This window comes from Scardinius erythrophthalmus (assembly GCF_964197995.2).
Source record: "Scardinius erythrophthalmus genome assembly, chromosome: 13".
NCBI classification, from domain to species: Eukaryota; Metazoa; Chordata; class Actinopteri; order Cypriniformes; family Leuciscidae; genus Scardinius; species Scardinius erythrophthalmus.
In genome coordinates this window covers 11182870-11200951 of record NC_138233.1, presented here as the reverse complement: position 1 = coordinate 11200951, position 18082 = coordinate 11182870, and the positions used below count along the sequence as shown (strand labels likewise).

General features: G+C 37.2%; 2 protein-coding genes across 3 annotated transcripts; one reads left to right on the top strand and one right to left on the bottom strand.

The window, feature by feature from the left end:
- The first annotated feature begins 541 nt into the window (after positions 1-541).
- On the top strand, positions 542-8407 carry ppid (peptidylprolyl isomerase D). Its single transcript, XM_081383162.1, has 10 exons — positions 542-819; positions 1549-1689; positions 1898-2004; positions 2910-3098; positions 3468-3590; positions 4255-4361; positions 4640-4784; positions 6851-6937; positions 7773-7815; positions 7929-8407. The coding sequence occupies exons 1-10, from the start codon at positions 735-737 to the stop codon at positions 8015-8017; spliced, it is 1116 nt and encodes a 371-aa protein (XP_081239288.1). The 5' UTR covers positions 542-734; the 3' UTR covers positions 8018-8407.
- Positions 8408-8457: 50 nt separating this feature from the next.
- On the bottom strand, positions 8458-17292 carry etfdh (electron transfer flavoprotein dehydrogenase). Of its 2 annotated transcripts, none has more exons than XM_081383160.1 (13): positions 17074-17292; positions 16236-16382; positions 14754-14983; positions 14431-14512; positions 14134-14252; positions 13180-13257; positions 12730-12876; positions 11305-11445; positions 10221-10364; positions 9973-10141; positions 9694-9876; positions 9127-9348; positions 8458-8986 (listed from the first exon to the last, which is right to left on the bottom strand). In XM_081383160.1, the coding sequence occupies exons 1-13, from the start codon at positions 17126-17128 to the stop codon at positions 8823-8825; spliced, it is 1881 nt and encodes a 626-aa protein (XP_081239286.1). In that variant the 5' UTR covers positions 17129-17292; the 3' UTR covers positions 8458-8822. The 2 variants fall into 2 exon arrangements, with proteins under 2 accessions (XP_081239286.1, XP_081239287.1); XM_081383161.1 differs by having other exon boundaries at positions 8462-8986; positions 17098-17292.
- Positions 17293-18082: the final 790 nt, after the last annotated feature.

Here is an 18082-nt window from a genome sequence, read left to right as displayed (position 1 = left end):
CTTCACATACACACCCTGGGGACATCAGAGATTAATTTTACATCTTGTGAAAAGGGCATTATATCACCCCTTCAAGAACTTTCTAGTAATCATCTCTTGATTCATTTCAAAATCAATTGAAATTTTGATGACATTTTGAAAAACTAACAGCATGTAAAGTCGTTGGATTGGAGGCCTATGTGTTTTGTTTCATGTGTCAAGGATCATTACGGTAGTTATAGACCTTATGTAGCTCCGCCCCTTTTCAGCGCTGCGCTCATTGTCTTTTGACTTCCGGTCTGTATTTTCACAGCGTTTTGCGTGTTTATTAATGAACGGCTCGTTTTAAAATCTTCCCGGTCGATTTACATTTGTTAAGTCATCTGCTTTAAACATTACAGTCCTCATGATAACTTTCGTTAACTTTACATTAAGTAAATCCACTTAAAAAGCTAATTACTCCTGGACAGAAATGCCATATAAATATACAGAGCGACCGCAAAACGGAAGTTAAAAGACAATTTTCCAAAGATGGCGGCGCCCTTGTTTCTCTGGTGCATAAGGTCTATAGAAATTCGGCCCATTCAAACAAAGCAGTGTACAGCGCCTCTGCGTATAGACTCCACAGCAGCAGAGGGCGCTACACGCTCACTTATGCTCCAGTTACAAGCTCACCGGTGCTTCCTTCTCACAGAATATTCCAGTTACCCCGTCCAGTTAGAATTGGACCTTTTTCCCTATCAAAATCCAAGAAAATGTCAAACCCAACTCCTGATGCCAAGCCTGGAAACGCAGACAACCCTCGGGTATTCTTTGACGTAGATATCGATGGTGAAAGAGGTCAGAATATTTTGTTTTTCTTTAGAAAGAAGCTGAATGACTCCATGCCTCTGTCTGCTGCCACATGCCTCTTTACTGCTGCTTAGAAGAAAGAAAAGGAGTTAAGAAATAAATGCACTGAACTCAACTAGGGACACTACTGTTTAGAAAAGCAACATGCAGTTTCTCGTTTTGCCATTGAACTGTGTTAGTGAGTGTTTTCTGTACTATATACACGAGTCATTGCTGTTGTGCAGTACATTTTGTGTCCTCTACTGCATATATCGTAATATATGGGATACAATATTAAAGATTGTAATAATGTAATTATTAGGATAACAGGATAACCATAATAGGTGTAGCCTACATGTGGGTGATTTTTAACATGTGAAGATATATTTTCTCTCTTTCTCAAACCAAAATGTTTTGCTAAATTACTTGAGTCATTGCTGTTGAGCAGTACATTTTTTTTCAGTAGTAGGGTTAAATAAAGTATATAAAAAAATGCAATAAATAAGAAGAAAAGATGACAGAACTTCTCATTTCTACTCTTCAGTTATAGTGAGTAAAGTTAACTCTTTGGGAAGTTAAACTGTAGATTTTGAGTTTATTTATATCTGTAACGCAAATTGAATATGGTCAGATAAAATGCTTAAAACCATAAATAAAAGTGGTCAAAATATGCAGCCACATATCACATGATGACTAGATCTGATAATTAATTCCTGATGTTTTTGTTTCTCTTTGCAGTTGGCCGTATAGTGTTTGAGGTCTTTGCTGATGTGGTCCCTAAAACTGCAGAGAATTTCCGTGCTCTTTGTACCGGCGAGAAAGGGATCGGTAAAAGCACCGGGAAACCGCTGCACTTCAAGGGCTGTCCATTCCACCGCAGTGAGTGTCCTGACCTCCCGTTTCCATGGAGACGTGTATAACTATCTAAAATTACTATAGTGAATAAGCTTTTTTTTTTTTTTTGTATATGCCGAACTATAAAATATTGAATTGCTCATGTCATGCTTGCAAAATAGTCTTATTAGTCACCACATTGATCCTCTATAAAACAATTAACCAACTTTGTATTTCTTATTGTACCCTTCAGTCATCAAAAAATTTATGGTCCAGGGTGGAGATTTTTCCAATCTGAATGGAACTGGAGGAGAGAGCATCTACGGGGACAAGTTTGAGGATGAAAACTTTTACTACAAGGTACCACAGAGCTGCTTTGTCAAGTCGAGTCAGCTTCATTTATAGTTCTTTTTACAATGCAGATTGTTTTGTGCGTAGTCTCTCTTTACAGAGTGACATTGCCAATTACGTGTCTGGCATGCATAATGCAGCGTTTTTAGTCGTTTCTGCGGATGCGTGTGAACGGGAATCATTTTGATAGTTTTCATCTGTACAGTCTAACGTTTGTCGTAAAAAAAGAAAATAACTTTGTCGTGTCGATGAGGCCTTCGCTGAGGATAGTATAGTTGACACGGTCTCTGCTGACACTTCAAGGCTGCTTTGTGTTCGTGTCTAGGCGCAGGTCCTTCATCTGATCTGGATACAGCCCGGATCCGGCTGACTACGGTAAACCTCAGGATAAAGAGATAGACTCATATTAGTGTAGATGTCATTCTTCTTGTGATGTAACGAGTACATCAGATTCTATGGGGAGTGTTCCCGGTTCCGGCTGACCTTTGCTGTAAAGAATAAGAAGTCTCATCGTTTACTCACTCTCATGTTGTTCATATCCTGTAACACAGAAGTAGTTCAGCAGAATGTTCACGCTGCACCTGAAAATTGTGGAAATCATGATACAGGATTCTGGTCACACCACCCATCCATCTCTAATGAACGTCAAACCTTGTTCGATGCACATATTCAGTGACAATTATTATTTTTAGTGAGCCTTTTGTTTAATTAACCAGAGCCATCAGTCTGTGTAATTGCTCAGAAATTGCTCTGAGATTAAATATACCAAACACAGCACTTGATTCATCTCCCTGAGGCATCCGCTAATTTCCTGGTGTCTGCTCTGAGGAATAAATGAGACGTACAGTAGATACACCTTGTGTTTCTCTTGAATGAAGTGGTGCTTCATTAATATGGTTGTGTCTCTCCCCCAGCACGACAGAGAGGGGCTGCTCAGCATGGCCAACGCCGGCCCCAACACCAACGGCTCACAGTTCTTTATAACCACGGTTCCCACGCCGCATCTGGACAACAAACATGTTGTCTTTGGCCAGGTGGTGAAAGGAATGGGGGTGGTGAAGAAGCTGGAGGGGCTGGAAACAAAGGAAGATAATCCTGTGAAGGTGACCATGTTAAATGCATGCAAACATTTTTTTCACTCTTTAAACGCATCATGACGTTGTGACATCTGCTACCATGCTTAGAAATATAACGTGACCGAAATTTTAAATGGTCTTGAAGGACAGGTGTGTGTGAGATCTTTTACAGGCATTTAGTCACCATTATCAAGATTTAATAGTCATGAAATTTAGTCTGTCACCTGTTCTGCACAGGTGAACTAGCTAGGGTGTTAAATTAGCTTTTTGAAAGGAGTTGACATTGTGTGTGACCATTTCTCTCTCCAGTAAGGAAACAGAAAATACATTTTCCTTTTTCCAGTGAGCAATTGAATATGAATATTTAGATTGATTGTAACTGTCTCTCTCTCTCAGCCCTGCATCATTGCTGAATGTGGAGAACATAAAGCGGGAGATGACTGGGGCATCGCACCTAACGATGGCTCAGGAGACACATACCCAGACTTCCCGGAGGACTCTGACATCGACTTCAAAGATGTATATATCTATAATATTTCAAAATATGCATATACAAGCTTATAAACTTTAAATGACAAGTTAATATTGTGTTTGTAGATATGGCCCTTTGCGATTTGCAACTCAAAATAACATGTTATATATATATATATATATATATATATATATATATATATATATATATATATATATAATGTGACCCTGGATCAGCACAAAACCAGTCATAAGTAGCAACGGTATATTTATGCCAACAATACATTGTATGTGTCAAAATTATCGATTTTTCTTTTATGCCAAAAATCATTAGGATATTAAGTAAATATCATGTTCTATGAAGATATTTAGTAAACTTCCTACCGTAAATATTTAAAACGTTTATTTTTGTGAGTGAATACAGCACAATCACGAACATAAATGGACAACTTTAAAGGCAATGTTTCTCAATGTTTCGATTTTTTTTTTTGCACCCTCAGATTCCAGATTTTCAAATAGTTGTATCATAACAAACCATATTTCAATGGATGATTTGTGACTTTCGTTGACTGGTTTTGTCATCCAGGGTCACATATATATACTATATATATATACTTATATTACACAGTATTATAGTATGATAGCTGAAATTTCACATGCTAAAAATAGAAATTTGTCAAATCAATCAAAACTTAATCTGTTCTCTTTCTAGACAAACAAAGTCTTTTCTGTGGCAGAGGATGTGAAAAACATCGGGAATAATTTCTTCAAGGCTCAGAACTGGCAGTCAGCCATATTGAAATATTCAAAAGCTCTCAGGTGAAAACTCGAGTCTGCCATTAAGCCCCATTATTTCATTACATCAAGCTTTCTAGACTTAATTTCAATGTGTCAAACCTTTTAGAAAGTGCTGTCATAGCACTTTTCTCAAATTCACTCTCATGTCATGATGACATTCCTGTAAGTACCTGCTTGATATGCAAGATCTTTCACTGTGTAATCTAAAGTAAACGTTGCTTATAACATTTGTGAATGTGACATGTCTGTACGCATCATTGTAAACCAGCAGTGTCACTAAAGGTTACTTTGGTCCACAGGTATCTAGAGTTTTGTGCCAGCATCTTAGACGACGAAAGTGCCCAAAAGAAGCTGGAGCCCACGGCCCTGAGCTGCATTCTCAACACGGCCGCCTGCAAACTCAAACTCAAACTCTGGCAAGAAGCACTCGAGAGTTGTGATGAGGTAATATGGGATCTTCTGACATTTTAGCCGTCTGAACGGTGTCCAGTTGCATTACGGTTAGAGGATATAAGAAGCAAAGGACCTCAAGATTTTTTTATAACACATCTCAGCCATTCACCGCACTTGAAATAACCTTGTCATGGTCGCTGCCATTTTTAGATCACCAGATGCACTGTCTCTCTATTTAGGGAACAGTTGAAATGGAATAAGTTGACTAATTTCTCGAAAGGGCCTGTAAAGGTGTGTTCACACTTATAGTTCAGTTCTTTAGGTCTGGACCAAAAAAGAAAATTATACATTTTATCCTGGTTTACTTAGCGTTCACGCTGTTATTTTGACACATAATCTAAAGATACAGAATAAAAGGTAGAAGAATAAGGTCACAAGCTAATTGGACAGCTTTTAAGATGTATATTTTAAAGACCGAACATTTAAAACAATGCTGTGTTCTGGGTTAAATGTGCTTGTATGTGTAAATGCATATGGTGGTATATTTACTAGCTGAGAACTTATAAAATGCGTAAAGGAGTCACAGACCAAAGATATGCTGCAAGGAGATGACGGTTATGACACCTGTCCTGTACTGAACTGTAGTGGCCAGTGCAGATTCTATGACAAGAAGAACCAGGGGTCTCATTTATAAAACTGTGCGTAGGAACCTTACTAAAACTGTTCGTGCGCCCGAAAGCCAAAAATGGCGTACGCCAAAAAATATTCAGACTTATAAAACCGTTCGTATGCCAGAACCTGCGCACAATTCGCTTTATAAATCCCAGTCAGCGGAAGATTGTGCGCACATGCGTCTCCACCCCAAAATAACCATATATGGAGCTTACAACGCCTAGTTTTACTATGCAGATCCTCATTTGCATATCATTTGCATATGATTATTCATCCACGTAATAACGTTTAACGATACAAAACACATTACATTAATAAAAATCAAGTAGTTGCCTATCCTTGCCTTGTTTTTGAATACATAAATCAAATAGTGTAAAATTCAAAAATTTCTCAATCTTTTCCCCTGGCCGAATTGTATTTTTAATTGATTTATATTTTTAATGGAAACAGATAGGCCTTGGGCATTATTTGCACGAAACTATTTTCTCAGACAATCTGGTATTATCATAAGCAATTATCTCTGTGGTTAAAACATTAAAACACACCACGCCACAGGAAAAATGTTCCAAAACATCGCATCCACAACAAATATTTCTATTGATTGAATATAAAAAATGTTGTAACTTCTCAGTAATGATTTCATGTTTAAGTGTTTAACTCCATTAATTTGAATGGCATATTTAATCTAAATGTTTATATCAGAAGTAAAACATAGTTTAAATCATTATTTTATTTATTTAAACTGTTATTTGCGTCAGTTTCACTAAACGGCCCAACGCTGGCGCGGACATTTAAGAAGGGATGGATATTTGCTTCAAGTGACATGCTTGGTGAGTGAAATTATATTTGTATTATCTTTCTGTATATGTTTAATTTTCTTTAGATTTTCTGTCTAAAAGTGACCAAAAAGACACTTAAATCCAGCTCACCATCGGTGTCGCCAAACTGCTCCATCTACAAAACGTTCGTACGCATGGGTCAGAGTTTGCGTGCAGGTGCGGAAATTTTCCCGTCAAGTTTGTTTTTATAAATCACAACTTGTGCGTCGGAAGTGGCGTACGCCTTTTTCAGGGCCTGTTTTGTGCGTACGCACTACGCAATGGTTATAAATGAGGCCCCAGGTCCTTTTAAGGGTCACATCTTGTGACATTACATCCTGTTTTTGGTTCATTTAGATGTCTTTGGTCCGTGTTGCGTTCCTATTTCAGTCAGACCGCACTAGAGTTTGTTTATCAGAGTCCCACTGAAAAGGTTTAGATAGCTGCGTTCACAATTCAATTTACACTTCAAATGAACCGAAATAAAAGAGGGATCATACCCAGTGATTGCTTTAATCGAACCAAACCTGCCAAGTGTGAACACACCCTAAAACTGTATTTTCTATTGGTTTGTGTGGTGATTGTGATGTTTTATTTATTATAACATGGGAATATTCTTTTTCTCAGGCTCTGGAGCTGAACCAGTCAAACACTAAAGCGTTGTTCAGGAGAGCTCAAGCCTGGCAGGGGCTTAAAGAATTCAACAAGGCCATGGTACAAACACTACACTGAGTGAAATACACATTTATCTCACTCTAAATCGGTGGTTCTCAAACTTTTTAGGGCGGCAAGCAAAAAAATGAGAAGAGCGCAAATCTGGGGAAATAGTTTCTTACAGTTCTAGTGCTCACTGTAGCTAAAGAGACTTAAGAAAAATGTTAATTGATCTTGGTGCTTTTGGTCAATTAGATTTTCATTTTATTTTACTTCTCTGATAAATAGTTTGAGAACCACTGGCCTAAACACCTTACAGAAAACAATGAAATTCTGGCATCACTTACTCACCCTCATGTCGTTCCAAACCATGTATGACTTTCTTCCACGGAACATTAAAGAAGAAATTATGAAGGATGTGGTATTTCTTTCTATCCATGCAGGTGGAAAAATAGATTGGAGCTTTCAGGCTTCAAAAAAATGATGCATTATTAATTATCTTTGACAGTTTAATTTAGAACTAGTTAACAGGACTTGTTATTCAGGAAAGTCAATAGGAAAGACTATTTCAGCTAGTTACCAAGGAAACATTTCTCATTATAATTTAGTTAAAATTTATGCACTAAATAACTAAAACAAAAATTAACTTATTTTATTTGACATTACAAAAAAAAAAAGAATTTTTAGCACAATGATACTAAAATAACATTATATTAGACATAATCAGTCCAATTACTCCGCACAAAGACCCGAGGTAAAATGTCATAACATTTTAATAAGTACTGTATTTGAATAAATCAGTCTTTTAATATTAGGAAATTGCTCTCATTTACATGACAGTTTGTTTCTGGGGATTGACTTTTAGAGCACTTATCTTTTGTCTTTTTAAACGCAGATCGATCTGAAGAAAGCACAGGAGATTGCACCAGATGACAAAGGTTAGCCAGCTCTTTACAAATCTATTATTTGTTAAATTTAGTTTTAAAAAATATCTTTGATTATGATTTGTGAATAGTTTTCTTTTTTAACATTTTCCTTTCCTCGATTCAAGCAATTGGAAATGAAATGCTGAAAGTGAAGCAGCAAGTGAAAGAAGAGAAGGAGAAAGAAAAGAAGATTTATGCCAAAATGTTTGCGTAAAGGAAACTGCAGTGACCTCACTCCACACCGTCCTACCTGCATATGCTCATTTATGTTGCACTTGTGTCTTAGTAAGTGTATAGCTGGGTAAAAAAAAATGCCTTGCTTGAAGTCTCTAATTTAAAGGTAAAAATTAAGGTTTGGAAAGAGCTTCATATGATCTGTACCGTGTGTGAGATGAGCTAAGGAACAAAGTTTCTGTGCATTTTTAGTGAGCTGACCCTAAAGAGTGACTTTGCAAAAAGTAAAATTCCTGGGTTAATTTGTCTTAACTGCTGTTCATTCATTCTATCGATCGATCGCTGACTAAAACAGCAAAACATTTGTTTATTTGTGAAATAGGAATTTGCCATGTTAGTTGTGTGGATTAAAACAATTAACATGTTCAAAGATTCATGTTTAAGATTTTTGTGTTTTTAGTTCTAGAAAACAAACCAACAGATTGTGACAATTAATTTATTTCTACCAGTTAGTTTTGACAATATATACAAAACTGTCAGTTTACAGTTAACCGCATCACGGTGAGCTAAAATGTCAACTGGTTGTCAATCCAACACACTCCTTTGTCTTTTATGACACATTCCTTAGACAGACGTTATATGCAAAATTCTTTCAATGCATTCAATTATCAAACCTGAAATACACAAAGCCACTTTATGTAATTACACTTCAAGCTCATATCACAGGATATGAGGACATTCTGTCCCTTAGGCACATCAGAAGGACTCTCAAGTCTTTAAAAGCATTGATTATGAACCTATGCAATGTTCCCCAATGATGATAATAAAAATATGTAATGCTGAAATCACATGCCGTTGTATGCTGGTCCGCCGCTGCCCTCAGGCACAACCCAGTTGATGTTCTGGCTGGGGTCTTTTATATCGCATGTCTTGCAGTGGACGCAGTTCTGTGCGTTAATCTGTAATCTCATGCCGTCACCCGTCTCAAGAGGAACATACTCATACACACCTGTGGGACAGGAGGGATAAAATGTGTCAGCTTGTTCACCAGATGTTTTCATCAACTTATTGTGTGCAACCAAAAGTCTAACAAGGAGGTTACCATTTAGTTTCCATTCATTGGTATGTGTAGCAGAAACAGTTACATACCAGCCGGACAGAACCTTTGCTCGGGACCGTCGTAAATCGCAAGGTTTTGGGCCACAGGAACACTGTCGTTTTTGAGCGTCAGATGGGCTGGCTGGTCATGCTCATGATTAGTCCCACTCAAGGCTACAGATGACAACAGATCAAAGCTGATCTTCCCATCAGGCTTTGGGTACTCAATGGGTGTACAGTCCTTCGCCGGCTTCAGCTGAGCACAGTCCAGACCTTTAGGACAAGCATTTGTTTTAATAAAATGCACTTTTCCCCATTTCCTGTGCTCAATAAATATGTACAATCAGTTAAATTAAATAAATGCAAATAAATTCACATTTACATAATTTACATCAATAATGCAAACACATTCATATCCATAAATCCATTCAATGATAATCAAAATAATTAGCTCATAAATAAACTTTTCAAAATATAATTTTTTTACCATAATCTTTGTGTTCAATGACCTTATAGCTCAGAATAATGATTTTGCATCTATTTGCAATGTTGTCTTTGATACAATGGTATGAAGGAAAAGCTTTTGTTATTAACAAGCAACCACTTCTCAGTTCTTACCATTATGCTTCAGAGTCCATGGTTCTTTTCCTCTAAAAATCCAGTAGAAGATTCCGGTGTATACCATCCCTCCGTAGAGTCCAAAGTAATTATGGAATGACGGTCTGATGTTCCTCACAGAATACAACTCCTTCCAGATCCAGGACTTTTTAAAAGCTTCTTCATATTCAGGAATATAGAGACCTAGCAGAGAAAAATGCACACAAAAAATACTCTAGGACACCTTTAATATTCTGAGTTACACCTCAGCTAATTTGCAAAGATGTCTGGGTTGGCCACCTGCTGTTTCCGACTGCAGATTCTCATCTGTGATTTTCATGAAGGCTGTCTCGGCTGCCAACATGCCACTCTTCATGGCCGTGTGTGTGCCTTTGATCTTGGGCACGTTCATGAAGCCCGGACTGCACCCTATCAGCATGCCGCCTGGGAAGGTCAGTTTAGGAATCGACTGGAGGGGAGATCATGGATGTGAGAAGTTAAACAAAAGAAGAATAATTTACGTTGAGAATTTCAAGTCGCCGACATGCCTGGAAACCTCCTTCATTAAGGGCTCTGGCTCCATATGCTATCCTGTTGCCACCCTCCAGGGTAGACATTATCAAGGGGTGATGTTTCCAACGCTGGAATTCCCTGAACGGGCTCAGGTAGGGATTAGTGTAGTCCAAACCTACCTGAGGAGACAAACAAACATTTGCAGTTTACCATAGCAGAATAACTGCACAGACCCTTCGCAAAGCTCCGCGCTCCTCGGTTACTGTTGCCAGCTAAGACGAGCTGGACAACGGGGCTTTGAGGATACAGCGATATTAAAAACTGAAGATGAGTATGCACAATTAAAAATCAACTGTTTTTGAAAAAAAGTTGTATGCTCATTAGCTGAATTTATTTGATAATAAATACAGTAAAAATAGTAAAATTTTATGACAATTTAAACATTGTAAAATATTTAAATCAATTAAAATATTTGAATTTAAAACATTTCCTTTTATTATCAAGCTTATTGGAAACAACAACTACTAACCACAGACTTCTGAACGGTAGTGTATCTTCAACACTGTATATCTCAAAACTGCTCAGTACTACTAACTACTAACAGTTCAGCAAGCGAAATATACTTAAGGGAAAATAATTCAGAGCAATCATGAGATTTGACAGTTCTGTCAATCAAACGCTGCACTGTATCTCCAGACAACTGTGACCAATCAGACAAGTACCATCCTGAGTATCCGTCATCACTGCAGAAGTCCTCATGACTTCTGGAATTGAGACTAGTCTCTATGAATCACAAGCATTCCATGAAATGCCTCTTTAAAAAGCGATTGAAAAAAAAAAGTAATTTTGATATGCTATATTATCAACAGGAAAATGTCCTCATAACCAGGAACAATTTCAAAGTTCAAAGCCTTTTCACACTCTAGCGCATCATTTTAGCTCATGAAAGAACATGATGAATGAGGTCAATGATATCTCTACAGATCAAAGCATTCTGACAAAGACATCACTCCAGAACATTTAGTTTTAAGATTAAGGCTTCAAAGAGGACACTTGCGAGTCCATTGAAATACTTCAAACAGGGTTTGACCCAGAAGGTTCAGAAACAATATAACTTACAACAAACCCCAGGGCCACCAGTGGTTCTCCCTCATTGAGGTGGTACAGGAAGGAGCCTCCATATGTGTTCCTGTTCAGAGGCCAGCCAACCGTGTGCTCCGTCCGTCCTGGGTGCCACTTCTTCTCATCGATAACCCAAAGCTAGAAAAAGCAGTGTTTTTTTTTTTTTGTATATTAAATAATGTTAATTATGTATTAAATGTGTATAATATAATAAATAAAATGTAATTATTATAACTAATATATTAATGTTATTATTTAAATATGAACAATTTATATATAATAACATAACAGAGATGCACCAATACTAAGTTTAAACGCCAATAGCGAGAGCCGATTACTCAAAATGATATCTGACCATATCGATAGTTTGATTTTCTTAAAGAAAGAAAAAAACTCTCCCAACTAATGCTGTAAACTACACAGATAACCATCTCAGTTAATACATTACTATAATACTAGAGGTTCAAATTAACAACAAAGCTCAAACCTTTATATTCAACTGCTATTTATTTTCAGATTTAATAATTACACTCAAATAAAAACTGAAATAATGTACACAACTCAGTTGCACATAAGTTCGTTTTCATTAACAATTGTCTTCATGAAAAATGTATTCAATAATACATATAATTAACAGTAAATAAGCTCCTCTATAGTGTTTTATAGCTAACTAACAAACTGTGAACATTGGGTAACTTTCTTTAATTAAATGCAACTTTAAGTGACATTGCTCACAAGCTGTTTTATTGACATCTTTCTGCGGTTAAAAACTGATTGAAGTTGTACTGTATCTTTCAACATACCTCCTGATGTTCATTCATGCTTTTTTGTGCTATAAGTTGCGCTTACTGAGATCTGTCAAGTAGCATTTAAGAACAAAACGGCATTTATTGTTTGAAATTCCTGATAAAATTGATAGAATTTGAAAGCTGAGACTTTAATCAGGAGTAAAGCACAAAGCTCTTTGCGATCATTGAATCGGAGAGAAGCTACAAATAAAGAAACCACGGACCTATCAAATAGGGTCAAATAGAGCCAAATTGTAGTCTAAGATGTTTTTCCACCCCATTTTGATTGACAGGATATAATCGGCCCTGATCATCGGCTGTTTTTAATCAATCTTACGAAGGCCGATGGTAAATAATTGCTTTTATCGACCAATACTGATTATTGGTCAATACATCAGTGTATCCCTATAACGTAAACCTGTATTATATATCAGTATAAAATATTAATAATATTAACACTACATGCTGATGAGACTAATGAGCTCAAGCTTTCAAATGAAAGCACTGACCCCTTGTGCAAATATTAACTAGCTGATATCACTACAATTGTCAGTGAAAGGGGACATCAAACTGAACATGGAAATGTTTATGTATGCAAGTTTAACGCATCACCCAAGCAAGCAAGTTCGTGTACCTCTTTGAGTCCAATAGCGTATGTCTGCGGCTCACAGTTCTCCCTGAGATTGAACTGCTTGTAGAGTTGCTTGGCCAGGTGCCCGTGACAGCCTTCCCCAAACAGAGTGACCTTAGCGTGGAGCTCCATGCCTCTCTCAAACACATCCTGGAGAGTTTAACAGAGCGTGAAATGTGGTGGTAATAGCACACAAATATGCTTTTTGCACATCAGAATCACTTTAACAAGAATTACCCTTTTATTTTTTCTTACAGTGCATCTTCCGCTGTGGTTCAGAAAGTAATTTAGCCTTTTATAGCATTTTTCTTATGAATATAAATCACATAAATCAAAAAGGTGTGTTTGAAATGTGTACTTAGAGAAAAAAAAAACGTTTCATCCATCTTCCATTGCATATTCTATTCTGGAAGGTGCATTGATATATAAAACCTTATGGTGATGATGACAAACCTTTGGAGACCCATCTTTAGATATGCCAACATCATTGGTTGCAATTCCTTTCACACTTCCATCCTCATGAAACAGCACCTGGTGTAAAAGACAAATTCACAAAAGTTTACATAAGTCAACAGGATGTTACAATAAGAAATCAATTTACTTGTTTAGCGATTTCTATAAAAGTTCCCATCTCCGGGTAAAATGGAAAAAAGTTTTTTTTATTAATTATAATAGTGACAATAACTCACAGATGCAACTTCATATGGCATAATGTGACTTATAACTTTGTCTTACAAAGCAATTTTATATGTCTCAATGAGAATTTTAATCTCTCACAATATGACTTCATATCTCATAACTGCAAATATCTCAAAATTATGACTTTCTATCTCACAGTGACTTCTCTTTTTTCATCTTTTTATTGTGCAGCAGCGAAAACATTGTTTTAAATCATTACTTTTATCTACAGAAACTTACAGAACCCTTATTAAGTGTTGCCTCTGCTTTTAACCAATAAACGTCCTATATTCTATGACTTCATCAGTTGTTTTTGATTCCTTTATTTTTTTTTCTTTAAATTATTTAATAGAAACTGCAGTCACAGAGTGTATTATATCAAGACAATCTGAGAATAACTACACAAATGTATGTCACAGACTTTTCCATGACATTTGTAAATCACCATTTTAAAATTTCCTGATATTTCCAAGTTTTCCATGACCATGGAAAACCTGCTTACTACAGGAACAACAGTACTGAAGTTAAGTAACTTATTCCAGGGACAGTGATTATAGTGAATGGATCATCTTATGGGGTTTGAACCTACAACATTTCTGTTACCAATCCAGATCTTTAAAAAGTAAAGCACATGATAACTCATAATACAAATTACAGTACAAAAGCAGGTCTAATTAATAAAAGTTAACTGCATCAATATAAGCATTCGGATAAGGAAGGCGTTCTGACCTCAGATGCCGCGTAGCCTGGATACAGCTCCACTCCCAGCTCCTCTGCCTGCTCCCCGAGCCAGCGTACAAAATGCCCCAGACGAACTAAGTAGTTTCCATGGTTATTCATTGGAAGTCCTGCATTCACAAATTGCATTTAATTGCATCCATATGACTAGCTCTAAAAGAAAACCATTTAGGACACTGTGACACATGAAGACCATTAATATATTAGTTTTGACATTTTGAAAGTCACATTGAGTGAAGCTGTATAACTCTCTAAATTGCGCCAGATGCAAGAATGACAGTCTCCTACCTGGTAATATTGGAACAGGAATGCGGTATTTTTCTGTCAAAATGGAAAATTTGTCTTCTGTGACTGGAGTGTTCAGTGGCGCCTGTTAGACATGAATCAAAATCAGTGTCTTGGCCTTCATGGACATAATTTTTTCGTCAAGACAATCAGAAAATGCATATAAAAACACATAATACATCATAGTAAACCAGAATGCCAACATATTTTCCAGATTTTTGAAAGTCATTTTAATACATGTTTATTTTTCATTTAAAAAAGCAATATAGCATTTGCAATTCTTTCACAGATCCCAATTGGGACAGTATGTATGTGTTTGTTTGTACCCCTCTCTCCTTCCAGTCTGGAATAAGCTCATTGAGTGAAGTGACCTCTAGACAGGCTCCAGACAATGTGTGTGCTCCGATCTGAGACGCCTTCTCCACTACACAAACCCGCAGCTCTTTCTCATGCTGATTGGCCAGCTGCTTCAGCCGAATGGCTGCTGACAGGCCGGCTGGACCGCCACCAACAATGACAACGTCTGCCTCATCAGCGAACCGTTCCATTTCCACCCCTGTAATATGAAAACAGACAATCACAGTGTCAATCATCATTTTTAATACAATAGAGAATTGTTTATTATTTACTATATACACACATTTATTAGTAAACTCATACTGACTTCCAAGGCAAAAAACGTGTCGTGCCGCAACAGCCAGAAGCTGTTCACACCAGACACGAACAAAGCGACTGTTGCAAATTTGTTCTTTGTATCAGAGTTAGCACAGGTGCTTGAAATACGTCAGAAATAGAGCGAGGCGCTGCATCCAGTGTGGACAGCATCACTGATTATAGTGGATTATAATGGGTTCTGTTTGCTTTCGTCGCGCCGCTTGCGTCTGGTGCAGACACCGTATTAAGTACAAAGTAATTGTATTAAAATATTATAGTTTAGAAATGTCTTCAGTTTGGCACTTAACTGAAATAATGCTGGCTTGTGGGCAATTTTACTTTACACAATGACTCACAAATACCAATAACTATCTATAACTATATAATGAAAATATTTTGATACCATTTACAGTATTTCTGTCTTTTAAGGACAATTCACACTGTTTTTCACACTGACAGATGCAGAACAACGCTGAGAGTCACCAGATTACAGCACGTCACTTCTCCAACATTCAAATCCCAAATCAGCATGTTTAATCGGCGAAATCCAGCTCCGACAAGACGGCAACAGACTCTGACAGGGGGTAACACGCTGATCCGACAAAACCAGACCAAGTGTCTGTTGCCGTCTGTCGGTACGGTGTGAATTGGGCTCTACATGCCTAAAAACGTTTCGGTTACGCTTTACATACCATTTGATACAATATACGTATTAAGTACATTATGTTGGTGCATTGTAATTACATTTAAAATACTTTCATTAAATTAATATTTGTACTTTGTTAACTTTACCCCTAACCGTACCCCAAACCCTTACCCCTGAGCCCAATTCTACCCCCTAATACTAACACTAAACATTCCTCAAACTCAGCAGGAAATGTGGGAATTTTACAGAACAACATTTAAATCCATAGTCTTGTAGGTATTTAATATTAGCACACAGTAGTCAAGGTCACCTAATAAACAGTGTGACCAATGTTTTAATTCTCTCATAAATTCCAAGGTTTTCCCGACCAGTAAATAAAATGCATTCTGAATTTCTTTATGTCTTCATCTCTCTCCTCAGCATGTGGCAAGACTTCTCCAGCCTCTGTGTTCACTCTCACCTCTAAAGGGGATCATACATTGATGAGATAACATATCACAGAACTGACCTTCCCATCGTGGGTCCTTATCTCTGGGGTACACTGTGTAATGAGTGGTAATTCGTGGCACAGATGAGGAGGAACACCGTGAGGAGTACAACTGAGGTGCGACATGCTCCGCTTGAACCGCCTTTAGTGCATGTATACACCTCCATGCTGCAAAGAAAAACACAGGTTGTTTTGCCCTCGCTCCAATAAATAGGTCATCAGAGAAGAGAAGACATGTCGCTGAGAGAGGGAGGAAGTTATTTTCACTAAAAATTACAAGGGCATGTGGAAAAAAATATATGTGCACGGATAAATCATTTATAATAAATACTGCAATATTCCATAAAAAAATTTGATTTCATGGTGACTTTACATATTGAATTACCCCATAGTATAGTTTTACAAACACACTGTGTATATACTGTATATTGGCCATTCAAAATAAATGGATCAACTTTGTATAACAGGATAAGCTGTTACAAAATCCACTCTTAAGTAACAGGCCAACTAAGGTAACTTACTCATCTAAAAGAAGCAGACAGACTTGTAAGCTGTATTTTTTTGCTCACAAAATTCTGTTTCATGCATATGTTAAAATATTGGAACGCGTTATCAAACTGTTCACTTCAGACACAAGGACAGATCTGACCAATATTCGAGTGACCTTTGCCCTACTTTCCCTGTGTACTGAACAGGGTTGTTTTAGCTAGCTAGACGAATAAACCTATAGTTTAAAACACGAAACATGGCATGTCCCGTGCATGCATGGATAATAACAACTTAACAGGACAGTAAACATGCTTTCGGGTTAACAGAATAAAAGGTTTACAACGTTCTGCTAGCGTTCAGGCTAACTTACATGGTAGGGAAAGTGTGACAGTACCTTGGAGGGAATATCTACAGGCTGGAAACATTTACGGAGCTGAATGTGCAGCTGTGGCTCTGGACAAGTGCTTCCCGTGCTTTTCCAGGTTAAGTGTGGACAAACAAATATCACCCCTGTTTACCTTGTTACAAAATAGGTGTCATAACAAACGTAAGTTGAGCAGCCTATTAAGTCTATTGCGCAGGTCAGAATGACGTCAGAAAAACGCGCCGGAAAAACCAGGAATGACTGCTGATCATGAGCTCATATGGATAAGAGTTACAACCGGTTACAACGTGTTCAGGATAGCGTGGCATAACTGTCATTCTGTTTAGCTTTCAGGCAAACGTTTAATTTCGACCGCAGGAGGCGCTCTACAATCTGATATCAGAGAGAGAGTGTAAAAAAAATAAGATAAAATTAAATAAAATAAAAAAATTTATTAAAATACAATACAATAAAAAGAATGAAGAAGCCTATTTTGGGGACCATTACAGATTTGTTTTTGCATTGTGACAAAATGTTTTAATGAAAATTAACCTTACCTTGTTTCTATTGAATATTGCAGTGTTTATTAAAAAATATAAACTCATGTGCCCTACTCTTTTTGTGAAGAAAAAGTAAATACTTTTGAGTGTGTAGCAGCAGAAGAGTAGGCTAGACAAGCGTTGGGACATAGCCTACTGTCACGTAGTAAAATTGTGTCTTTAAAGGATACTATGTCGCATTACGTGCATCCTGTCAAACTGGCCTGTCAATCATTTTATCACAGTTAACATCCTTCACATTTCATTAAAATGAAATTTCTACCGTTTTGTAGAGAAAATAAGAAGCGCATTGATCTGTCAGTCGGTCTTTCATGCAGAGACTCTCCTTATGTTTGCATAATGATGCATTTATACCTCTGTAAACCATGCCATGTTTTTTTTTAACACGTTTTATACGTGTTTGTAGTTCTTTATCGCATCCTCCACCAAAGCGCAATGGGTTGTGGGCAATATTA

Excerpts from the sequence above, each read along its gene's own strand:
- ppid (XM_081383162.1), top strand. The coding sequence starts at position 735 with ATGTCAAACCCAACTCCTGATGCCAAGCCTGGAAACGCAGACAACCCT. Across the intron at positions 3,591-4,254 it reads CTGACATCGACTTCAAAGAT|ACAAACAAAGTCTTTTCTGT; the intron begins GTATATATCTAT and ends TTCTCTTTCTAG. Across the intron at positions 4,785-6,850 it reads CACTCGAGAGTTGTGATGAG|GCTCTGGAGCTGAACCAGTC; the intron begins GTAATATGGGAT and ends TCTTTTTCTCAG.
- etfdh (XM_081383160.1), bottom strand. The coding sequence starts at position 17,128 with ATGTTTCCAGCCTGTAGATATTCCCTCCAAGGTACTGTCACACTTTCC. Across the intron at positions 14,253-14,430 it reads TCCTGTTCCAATATTACCAG|GACTTCCAATGAATAACCAT; the intron begins GTAGGAGACTGT and ends TTGTGAATGCAG. Across the intron at positions 13,258-14,133 it reads CAGGCTACGCGGCATCTGAG|GTGCTGTTTCATGAGGATGG; the intron begins GTCAGAACGCCT and ends CTTTTACACCAG.